Raw genomic sequence first — 12,500 nt, forward strand, 5'->3', positions numbered from 1 at the left:
ACTCACATTCACCTTCTCACTGTCATTCTCACTCACATTTACCTTCTCATTGTCATTTTCATTCATATTCACCTTCTCATTGTCATTTTCACTCACATTCACCTTCTCATTGTCATTTTCACTCACATTCACCTTCTCATTTTTATTTTTCACTCACATTCATCTTCTCATTGTTAATTTCACTCACATTCACCGTCTCATTGTCATTCTCACTGACATTCACCTTCTCATTGTCATTCGCACTGAAATTCACCTTCTCATTGTCATTCCTACTCACATTCACCTTTTCACTGTCATTCTCACTCGAATTCACCTTCTCATTGTCATTCTCACTCACAATCACCTTTTCATTGTCATTCTCACTCACATTCACCTTTTTATTGTCATTCTCACTCACATTCACATTCTCATTCACATTCTCATTGTCATTCTCACTCACATTCACTTCATCATTGTCATTCTCACTCCCATTCACCTTCTCATTGTCATTCTAACTCATTCACCTTCTCAGTGTCATTCTCACTCGCATTCACCACTTCATGACATTCTTATTCACATTCACCTACTCATTGTCATTCTCACTCACATTTACCTTCTCATTATCATTCTCACTCTCACTCACATTCACCTTCTCATTTTCATTCTCATTCCCACTCACATTCACCTTTTCATTTTCATTCTCACTATCACTCACACTTTTCACTTTCATTCTCATTTACATTCACCTTCTCATTGTCATTCTCACACATTCATTTTCACCTTCTCATTATCTTTCTCACTCTCACTCACATTCACCTTCTCATTTTCATTCTCATTCTCACTCACATTCACCTTCTCACTTTCATTCTCATTTAAATTCACCTTCTCATTGTCATTGTAAACCACTAGCTGGCACTAGTTATAACCCACCACTGAGAGCAGTTGTTATAACCACTCGATGCCCTGGTTGTAGGGCGGTGGTTAAGAGACAGACGTTCACGTGCCACGGTCTTAATTGCGGACTATTAATCACACCAGACTCTGGCCGAAGGCCAGAGGTCAGAGCTGTTCGCTCTAGTCTGTCTGTCTGTCTGACCTCTCTGTCCTGATCTGTCTCTCCTGGGTTCCTTGTGTGTCCTTTAAGTACAGAGCCTGAGTCACTTTCTACGCCTAAGGCTATTTCACAACGGAAACAGCTGAAGGGACCGGAAGCAGACTATTGAATGTTACACGGCAATGAAAATACACATACTATCAAATGGTAATGAAGGTGAGAAGGAGGGAGATGTCTACAGATTCATCCTGCTATAACATATAAGATGTACTTGGTCAATGAAGAGGTTTTAATGATGCTTCCGGTTCGGTACACGTGTGAGTGTGTCAGCTGTGACCAGGTGAAAGGTCACGGCAGGAAGCAGGTGTCGGTCAGTACTTCCGCTAGTCACTAGGGAATAGTGTCCTTAAGGAACTATTATTACAAAGACTGTATAACAATCAAATAACAGTAATAGTCCGAAAATCAGTGGCTTACATTCATTCTCACTCAAATTCACCTTCTCGTTGTTTTCTCAATCATTTACCTTCTTATTGTCATTCTCATACACATTCGCCTTCTCATTGTCATTCTCATTCATATTCACATTCTCAGTCTTATTGTCATTCTCACTCACATTCACCTTATCAATGTCATCTCACTCACATTCACCTTCTCATTGTCATTTTCACTCACATTCACCTTCTCATTTTTAATCTCACTCACATTCACCTTCTCATTGTCATTCTCACTCATTCACCTTCTCATTGTCATTCTCCTTGACATTCACCTTCTCATTTTCATTCTCACTCACATTCACCTTCTCATTTTTGTTCTAACTCATTCTCCTTCTCATTGTCATTCTCTCACATTCACCTTCTCATTGTCATTCTCATTCACATTCACATTCTCATTTTTATTCTAACTCATTCACCTTCTCATTGTCATTCTCTCTCACATTCACCTTCTCATTGTCATTTTCACTCACATTCACCTCATTTTTAATCTCACTCACATTCACCTTCTCATTGTCATTCTCACCCATTCACCTTCTCATTGTCACTCTCCCTGACATTCACCTTCTCATTGTCATTTTCACTCACATTTACCTTCTCATTTTTATTCTAACTCATTCACCTTCTCATCGTCATTCTCTCTCACATTCACCTTCTCATTGTAATTCTCATTCCATTCACCTTCTCATTATCATTCTCACTGACATTAACCTTCTCATTGTCATTCTCACTCGCACTCACCTTCTAATTTTCATTCTCACTCATATTCACCTTCTTATTGTCATTCTCACTCTCATTCCCCTTCTCATTGTCATTCTCACTGACATTCACATTCGTATTGTCATTCTCACTCACATTCACTTTTTCATTTCATTCTCACTCACATTCACCTTTTCATTTTCACTCACATTCACATTCTCACTTCCATTCTTACTCACATTCACATTCTCATTATCATTCTCACTCACATTCACCTTTTCATTTTCACTCACATTCACCTTCTCACTTTCTTTCTCACTCACATTCACCTTCTCATTATCATTCTCACTCACATTTACCTTTTCATTTTCACTCACATTCACCTTCTTCCCTTCATTCTCACTCACATTCACCTTCTCATTATCGTTCTCACTCACATTCCCCTTTTCATTTTCACTCACATTCACCTCAATTTCATTCTCACTCTCATTCACCTTCTCATTATCATTCTAACTCACATTCACTTTTTCATTTTCACTCACATTTACCTTCTTTTCATTCTCACTCACATTCACCTTCTCATTGTCATTCTCACTCACAATCACCTTCTCATTGTCATTCTCACTCACATTCACCTTCTCGTTATCATTCTCACTCGCATTCACTCCTCGTTATCATTCTCACTCACATTCACCTTTTCATTTTCACTCACATTCACCTTCTCATTGTCATTCTCACTCACATTCACCTTCTCATTGTCATTCTCACTCATATTCACCTTCTCATTGTAATTCTCATTCACATTCACCTTCTCACTGTCATTATCACTCAAATTTACCTTCTCATTGTCATTCTCACTCATATTCACCTTCTCATTGTCATTCTCACTCACATTTACCTTTTCATTTTCACTCACATTCACCTTCTCACTTTCATTCTCACTCACGTTGACCTTCGCATTGTCATTGTCATTGTCACTTCCCTTCTCACGCTCATTACTCACAAACAGACGTCTAACAGAAGCATCTTCCTCCCTCAGCTTGGACTCCCTTACACTTGGCTTCCCAGAACGGCCATCATGCTGTTGCAGAGACGCTCCTCGAGAAGGGCGGAGAAGTGAACGCCAAGAATGCATATGGTAAGGCGATTGGAAAGCGAGTGACTTCTTAAAGGCACCAGAAGAATTTTGCTTTTGTTTATTTTTTCTTATTTGTCTGTATGGAATTTTATGACAATTATTGTTATAATTTATTAAGGGAATCTTTATCATCTTTTATCATTAATTTTATTGATATTTATTTCTTTATTCTATGATTTTTTCTATAAAATATTTTCATAGAATATTCTATAAAATAGAAATAAATAGATTTCTCTATATTTCTTTATACTATAAATGTTATAATGATTAGTTATGATAATTATGATAATAATAAGTATGATCATCTTAATTATTATTGACATTGTCATTATTATTTTTCTGATTATCTACAAGAAATATGATCATCCTGATCATCAATCATAATCATCATCAATGGTCCTATTCATATTATCATTATTATTTAATTACTATAACTATCATTGTTACTCCCATTACTACTAAATTATCAATTGTTATCATCCTTCTTCTTCTCATTATTGTTATTTTGATGGTGATCCTGTTCTTGTTCTCCTACATGCTTTTGTTGGTGTTGTTGTTGCGAGGTCTTTGTCAGTGATGGCAAAGACAATGATGATAATGGAGAAAGTAATGGCAACAAAAGCAACAACAATAGTGATGATAATGAAAAGTTTCATGATGTTGATGGAGGTAATGATAACAATATTAAGGATAAAATAATCATCACTGATAATGTTGATGATAACACTTTCATGATGATAATAGAACTAATGATAATGTTAATGACATATTTATGATTACAATGATAATAATAATGGTGATGATGAATAATGATAGTAATAAATTTAGAAATATAAAAGTTTAGTTAAGTCCCCCCGAACGGCGGGTCCGTTTTCTTTGACATACGTAATGTCTCCCATGTTCCACCAATATTTGATGTTTTTTATTTTACGCTTATTTACTACAAGAAAGACATGTTTTGTTTATGTTACACCATTTATCAGGTGTATGTTTTTTCCATTATGAAGACTATATATTTTAACTGCATTGAAACAGAAGTATAAATCATTTTATATCAATATGATTTTCTGAATAAATTAGCAGACGCTCAACACCACCACGTGTTTCAATGGCTAAAGAACATCTTTATTTACTGCACGAATATCTTATATTTGTCTTTACTTATTTATATTTATCTTTACTGCACGAATATTTATCTTTAATATAATATTTATCTTTACTGCACGAATATTTATCTTTAATATAATATTTATCTTTACTGCACGAATGTGGCAAGAAAACCCCACAAATATTAAGGAAGGAAATATTTTATGATACTGATGATAACACTCTCATGATAATGATGGAACTAATGATAATGATATAAAGATAATAATGATGGTGATTGGAAGGTGAATAATGATAGTAATAACAGTAATGATGGAAATAATATTTATTGATTATGATGATAATTCTTATTATAATGAATATTTTAAATATTGATTATAAATGATTATAAATTTATTATGAATTGTAATTATCATTAATGATAATGATTATTTTTAATGATAATGATTATTTTTATGTTATTATCATTTTTAGAAATCATCATTGCTGTTATTATTTTTATCATCATTAATATTTTCATTATCATTATTATCATTATGAATATTATATAATTATCATTATTATTAGAATTATCATTATTATTATCTTCATTATTATTTTTATCTTCATCATTATCATTATCATTCATGTTATTGTCATAATTATCTTTACTAATATTTCTATCATTATGATTGATATTTTTTTATCATTTTATTACCATTGCTATCATTATAGCTATCATGATTACTGTTATTATTGCAATGGTCTTCATAAATATAATAATAAAAACAATAAAAATTACAATAATTATCATAGTAATAAAAAATATATATATTACTGATAAATAATTATCAAACATTCATTTTCATTATAATATTCTTTCTCATTATCATACATATTTTTCTTCTTTTCCTTTTTGTTTCTATACCTTTTCATAATTCTTATTTTCATTAACATTCTAAGTATTTGCAATTTTATTAATATTCAAAATATCCATACTATTCCTAGCCCTTACCCTTATCACCCTAATCATCTCTATTAATCTCATTCCTAAAACTAGTCTCATTCTCCCTCATAATCACCTTCTCATTGTCATTCTCACTGACATTCACCTTCTGATTGTTATTCTCACAGACATTCACCTTCTCATTGTCATTTTCACTCGCATTCACCTTCTTACTGTCATTCTCACTCACATTCACCTTCACATTGTCATCCTCACTTCCCTTCTCACGCTCATTACTCACAAACAGACGTCTAACAGAAGCATCTTCCTCCCTCAGGTGAGACTCCCTTACACTGTGCTTCCCGTAACGGCCATCATGCTGTTGCAGAGACGCTCCTCGAGAAGGGCGGAGAAGTGAACGCCAAGAATCCATTTGGTAAGGCGATTGGAAAGCGAGTGACTTCTTAAAGGCACCAGAAGAATTTTGCTTTTGTTTCTTTTCTCATCTTTGTCTTTGTGGAATTTTCATATTTTATCATTAATTTTATTGATATTTATTTCTTTATTCTATGAATTTTTCAATAAAATATTTTCATAGATTATTTTATAAAATAGAAATTAATAGATTTTTCTATATTTCTTTATACTATAAATTTTATAATGATTAGTTATAATAATTATGATAATAATAAGTATGATCATCTTAATTATTATTGATATTATCATTATTATTTTCATGATTATCTAAAAGAAATATGATCATCCTCATCATCAATGGTGCTATTCATATTATCATTATTATTTCAATAGGATTACTATTATTATTACTCCTATTTCTATTAAATTATCAATTGTTATCATCCTTCTTCTTATTATTGTTATTTTGATGGTGATCCTGTTCTTGTTCTCCTACATGCTTTTGTTGGTGGTGTTGTTGCGAGGTCTTTGTCAGTGATGACAAAGACAATGATGATAATGGAGAAAGTAATGGCAACAAAAGCAACAACAATAATGATGATTATCATAGTAATATATATATTTTTTTTTTGATAAATGATTATCAAACGTTCTTTTTCATTAAAATATTCCTTCTTATAATCATACGCATTTTTTTTCCTTTTCATTTCTATGCCTTTTCCTAATTGTTATTTTCAGTTACTTTCTTATTATTTGCAATTTTATTAATATTCAAAATATTCATACTATTCCTTGCCCTTATCCTTATCACCTTATTCATTCCTAAAATCTAGTCTCATTTTCACTCGCATTCACCTTCTTACTGTCATTCTCACTCACTCACATTCACATTGTCATTCTCACTCATTCACCTTCTCATGTTTATTCTCACTCTCATTCACCTTCGCATTGTCATCCTCACTTCCCTTCTCACACTCATTACTCACAAACAGACGTCTAACACAAGCATCTTCCTCCCTCAGGTGGGACTCCCTTACACCTTGCTTCCTTGAACGGCCATCATGCTGTTGCAGAGACGCTCCTCGAGAAGGGCGGAGAAGTGAACGCCAAGACTTTGATTGGTAAGGCGATTGGAAAGCGAGTGACTTCTTAAAGGCGCCAGAAGAATTGTTTTTTTTTCTAATCTTTGTTATTATGGAATTTTATAACAAATTATTGTTATAATTTGATTAGGGAATCTTTATCATCTTTTATCATTAATTTTATTGATATTTATTTCTTTATTCTATGAATTTTTCAATAAAATATTTTCATAGATTATTCTATAAAATAGAAATAAATAATTTTTTCTGCTTCTTTATAATATAAATGTTATAATAATTAGTTATAACAATTCTGATAATAATAAGTATGATGATTTCAATTATTATTGATAATATCATTATTATTTCATGATTATCTAAAAGAAATATGATCATCCTCATCATTGATCATAATCATCATCAATGGTGCTATTCATATTATCATTATTATTTCAATAGGATTACTATTATTATTACTCCTATTTCTATTAAATTATCAATTGTTATCATCCTTCTTATTATTGTTATTTTGATAGTGATCCTGTTCTTGTTCTCCTACATGCTTTTGTTGGTGGTGTTGTTGCGAGGTCTTTGTCAGTGATGACAAAGACAATGATGATAATGGAGAAAGTAATGGCAACAAAAGTAACAACAATAATGATGATAATAATTGTCATTCTCACTCACATTCACCTTCGCATTGTCATCCTCACTTCCCTTCTACAGTGAGAAGGTGAATGTGAGTGAAAATGACAATGAAAAGGTGAATGTGAGTGAGAATAACAATGAGAAGGTGGATGTGAGTAAGAATGAAAATGAGAAGGTGAATAAGCGTGAGAATGACAATGAGAAGGAGAATGTGAGTGAGAATGACACTTTCCTTTACTCACAAACACACGTCTAACAGAAGCATCTTCCTCCCTCAGGTGAGACCCACTTACACTGGGCTTCCGAGAACGGCCATTATACTGTTGCGGAGACGCTCCTTGAGAAGGGCGGAGAAGTGAACGCCAAGACTAAGGATGGTAACGATTGGGAAGCGAGTGACTTCATAAAGGCACCAGAAGAATTTTGCTTTTGTTTCTTTTCTCTTTTTTGTCTTCATGGAAATTTATAACAATTATTATTCAGATCTAATAAGGATACCTCTATCATCAGCTTTTCTTATTTCTTCATCATTCATTATTCTTTTCTATTTATCCATTCCTTATGTTTTAGTTGTTTATTTGAGTTATTTGTAAATGTTACTTATTCATTATCATTTATCATATGAATTTCAATGTTATGCTTAATACTATCATAAAAATATTCATTTTTATTATCATTTATTACAATTACATTTATATTATTATTTCAAGAATTTTCTTTTGTAATAGTCACTTTTCATCATTCATCTTTTTTCTTCCTCTTTTACTCTTTTCATTATTGATATAATTTTCATTTTTATTTCAATTTTTTTCTATATGATTTTATACATATCATTCCTATTATTATTATTATTATTATTATTATTGTTATAGTTAAAAATATTATTATTTTAATTATTCGTATTACTCCTATTTCTATTTCAATTATTATCATAGGTTATCCTTCCTCTTGTCATCATTGATAATTTTGCTGATGATCCTGTTGTTCTTGTTCTCCTACATGCTTTTGTTGTAGTTGTGAGGTCTTTATCACTCATAGTACCAGTGTCGGTAAATCATGATGGTAATGACAATGAGGATAACACGATGGCTTCCTTGTTCTTCCTTCTTGCAAACACCCAAGTCTGCTCACAGCTTGCTTGCAACAAACATGGCTATGCAGGTGCTGTTAAGAGGAATGCACTACTTAGCATTCGTTTTACAAAATACCTCTTCTCGCAACTTAAGTTAGGTTTGCTAAGTACAAAGGTAACATATCCAAATGAAATATCAATAATATAAGTTCATACGAAAAAAGATATTACCTATTTAGTTTGATTATTATAATGATAATGATAATACTAATAAAAATAACCATAATAATGATGATAATGATAAGAATAAGAATAACATTGATTATGATTATATAAAAACATTAAAGATAACGATAACAATCATTATTATTATTATCAATATTAATATCAAACTAGTTAGAATGACCATTATTTTTTTTTAATAATTCTTATGACTGATATCATAATTTCTTTCATTATAAATATTATGTTAATGATAATAGTAACTCCAACAACAATGATAGAAGTATAATGAGATCCTTATTTTCATTATGGTTATTATTTTCCTTCATATCATTGCCATCAGAATATGCATTAAAATTATAAAGACCATAATCATTCTTAGAATCATGATGATTCTCATTCATGAATACTTTCCCATTTTCATTTCCACTCTCATTTTCTTCATCATTTTCCATCCCTTTCATTTCATTCTCTAGTCATTTCGTGCTTATTCATAAGCTTTTCTTTTAGTTTGTATTTATCAAAAATATTTTCATATTATAAAAATATTTTAGCATTAATATGATAATAATTACGATTATAACAATTGTTGCCATTCAAATTAGCATTGACATTTTTATTCCCAACCTCAGTTCCCTTCTCATTTTGATTCTCATTAACATCATCACGACAGTTTTCATTTTCATTTTTATCCTCGCAAGTCTCAGAGCCATTCCAGTCATAACTCTCCTTCTGCAACTCTTTGTCACTCTATACTTTCTGTATAATTCTCCTTCTACTCTTTGTCACTCTATACTTTCTGTATAATTCTCTTTCTCCTACTCTTTGTCACTATATTTTCTGTATAATTTTCCTTCTCCTCCTCTTTGTCACTCTATACTTTCTGTATAATACTCCTTCTCCTATTCTTTGTCACTCCATACTTTTTGTATAATTCTCCTTCTCCTACTCTTTGTCACTCTATACTTTCTGTATAATTCTCCTTCTACTCTTTGTCACTTTATACTTTCTGTATAATTCTCCTTCTACTCTTTGTCACAATACTTTCTGTATAATTATCCTTCTCCTACTCTTTGTTACTCTATATTTTCTGTATAATTATCCTTCTCCTACTCTTTGTCACTCTATATTTTCTGTACAATTTTCCTTCTACTATTCTTTGTCACTTACATTCTCTATATAATTCTTATACTCTTTGTCACTTCATTATCTGTCCAATTCTCCTTCTCCCACACTTCATCATATTTATTGATCTTCTCATTATCCCTTTCAGTTTTCTCTTTCTTTTTTTCATCTCATCATTCATTATCATTATGTTCCCAGTAATGAGTTGTCCTAACTCATTACTTATACCATTGTTTATTATATTAACACAATTGTTATTTTTACTTTCATTTATAGAATATCATTGGTTAATTTAAATTATTTTTAGAGATGTTATATTATTTTATAACAAACTTTATTATACTGTAACAATTATCATTCTCTTTTGTTTTTGTTTTTTAATTTACCTCTATCAATATATTGTTATATATATGAATATGACTCAAATCTCCTTATATATATATATATATATATATATATATATATATATACATATATATATATATATATATATATATATATATATATATATATATATATATATATATATATATATATATATATATGTATATATATACATATACATATATATGTATATGTATATATATATTCATGTATATACATATGTATATAGATGTGTATATATATATATATATATATATATATATATATATATATATATATATATATATGTACATATATATATATACATACATATATATATATATATATATATATAATATATATATATATATATATATATATATATATATATATATATTGTCGTCATCAATATTGTCATATTTCATCATCATATATCTTGATTTATATAATATATGCTTAAATATATATCATTACATTCACATCTCACTTATTTCTGAACAAATTTGAATAAAAATGAAAATAAGAAAATGAAACAAGTGTTTCATTGTAGAGCAACATTTAAACATTGACAAGTTCTACAGTCAAGTTTACCTTCAGGAGAGACAGCAATGCACAAGGCAGCTTTGAAGGGACACACGGCAGTGCTGGAAGTCCTTCGGGAGGGCGGGGCCGACGTGGACGCTGCAGATGATTATGGCAACACGCCCCTTCACAAAGCAGCTTCACAAGGGCATCTCCTCGCTATATTCACGTTGACGAACTTTGGAGCTTCCACGTACAAGAAGAATAAGAGTGGAAGGACTCCGCAGGACTTGATGCCGAGATCTTCCTCCACAGAGAGCCGTGGCATGGAACTTTTCCAAAGCATGTCCATGGTAATAGATTGTATTGGTCAGACTCTGCTCCTTCCTCTGTCACCATTGGTTTTCAAAGTTGTGCATCATGGGCAGTGCCATGGTTTTTTATATAATGAGACATAACATACTAATGCATTTATCTGTTGAATATTGATCACTTTCAGACTCATGTGGCACAAGGTTGGGTTGCAACCGAGAAGGAAAGGATCAGTTTGCAAAGAGAAATCCAAGTGCTTAAGGTGAGTTTTTGGAGAGAAAATGAATTAAAAGATAGAAATAATTTTGATTTGATAATAATAAAAAGATAGAGAAAAATCAGTGGAATGACAGGAAATATAGCAATCAAAGAAAACATTTCTAAAATCCATAGCTAGGGGAGTAAATAGAATGAAATGCAAAGCAAAATGTGAGGGTTTTGGTGACGGCTAATCTTTTATAAGTATTTGATCTGCTTTATTCTTTTACGACTCCAATCTCCTTATCTTGTGGTTATCAGCTTTCCCTCCATCCTCTGACAATGTCAGGAAGGAGATGCTTGTTATCATGAGCGAAGCAATTATGAGCAACAACATGAGCAGAGAGAGAGAGAGAGAGAAAGAGAGAGAGAGAAAGAGAGAGAGAGGGGGGGGGGGTAATGTTAGAGAGAAAGTTCATTTCGTTTGTCTTTTTGAGTACTTATGATACCTCTTCTATACTCATCCAGAAGCAGAGAGAGCGAGTGATCAGTGCGAAAAGTGCCGAGATAGTGAATCTACAGAAGGAGACCAGAGACCTGAAGGAAGACCTGAGGAAGAAGGAAGAGGAGATTGTATTACTCAAGGTATGCACAGGAGAGAGCGAGGAAGAAGGACGAAATGACAGAGAGAAAGGAGGAGAGGAAAGGGACAGATATAGAACAATGGTTAAGAAAGAGGAGAGTTAGTGTGAGATAGCGTTGTGTTATTAGTAGCTTTTTGTCTGGAGAACCTGGAGCTTCCTGAATAAGTCCTTGTAGGTGTGAACCTCAACTATTCCAAACGAAGAGAGAAAATGTTGCAGGATTTGTGCAAATGTAAATGCAACATGATGAGCAATTTTCTTTGCTTCCAAAATGCATTAGCCTCTTTTTAAAAGTGATTTTATTTGTCAAAATGATATTACTGGTTGGTCGTGCGATTCCACTTGCTTTGCCTGTGATGCCTTGCTCTTCTCCTCAAGCCTTTAGGACAGAGACATCCCTACAGTGTTGTCTTCTCTTACAGGAGGAGCAAGGACATGAGAGGAGTAGGATGGAGACTGAGGTGACTAATCTGCAGACGGAAAACAGCAAACTGAAGGA

At 31.9% G+C, this 12,500-nt stretch overlaps 1 protein-coding gene across 8 annotated transcripts in view; it reads left to right on the plus strand.

Annotated features, from left to right (window-relative positions):
* The window catches only part of LOC122258230 (uncharacterized), a 23,697-nt gene that overhangs the window by 6,017 nt on the left and 5,180 nt on the right, over positions 1 to 12,500 (plus strand). For 3 of the 8 annotated variants that reach the window (XM_086535412.1, XM_086535416.1, XM_086535413.1), the window contains exons 4-11: positions 3,266 to 3,364; positions 5,734 to 5,832; positions 6,836 to 6,934; positions 7,822 to 7,920; positions 10,923 to 11,200; positions 11,347 to 11,421; positions 11,886 to 12,002; positions 12,424 to 12,500. The exon at positions 12,424 to 12,500 is cut by the window's right edge and continues 40 nt beyond it. In XM_086535412.1, coding sequence (XP_086391538.1) covers positions 3,266 to 3,364; positions 5,734 to 5,832; positions 6,836 to 6,934; positions 7,822 to 7,920; positions 10,923 to 11,200; positions 11,347 to 11,421; positions 11,886 to 12,002; positions 12,424 to 12,500 — 943 coding nt within the window. The remainder of the gene's footprint in view (positions 1 to 3,265; positions 3,365 to 5,733; positions 5,833 to 6,835; positions 6,935 to 7,821; positions 7,921 to 10,922; positions 11,201 to 11,346; positions 11,422 to 11,885; positions 12,003 to 12,423) is intronic. The other 5 variants (XM_086535415.1, XM_086535420.1, XM_086535419.1 and 2 more) reach the window with 5 other exon arrangements.

This window comes from Penaeus japonicus, unplaced genomic scaffold (assembly GCF_977035675.1).
Source record: "Penaeus japonicus unplaced genomic scaffold, GWHDUDI00000001_assembly GWHDUDI00000558, whole genome shotgun sequence".
Lineage (NCBI taxonomy): Eukaryota > Metazoa > Arthropoda > Malacostraca > Decapoda > Penaeidae > Penaeus > Penaeus japonicus.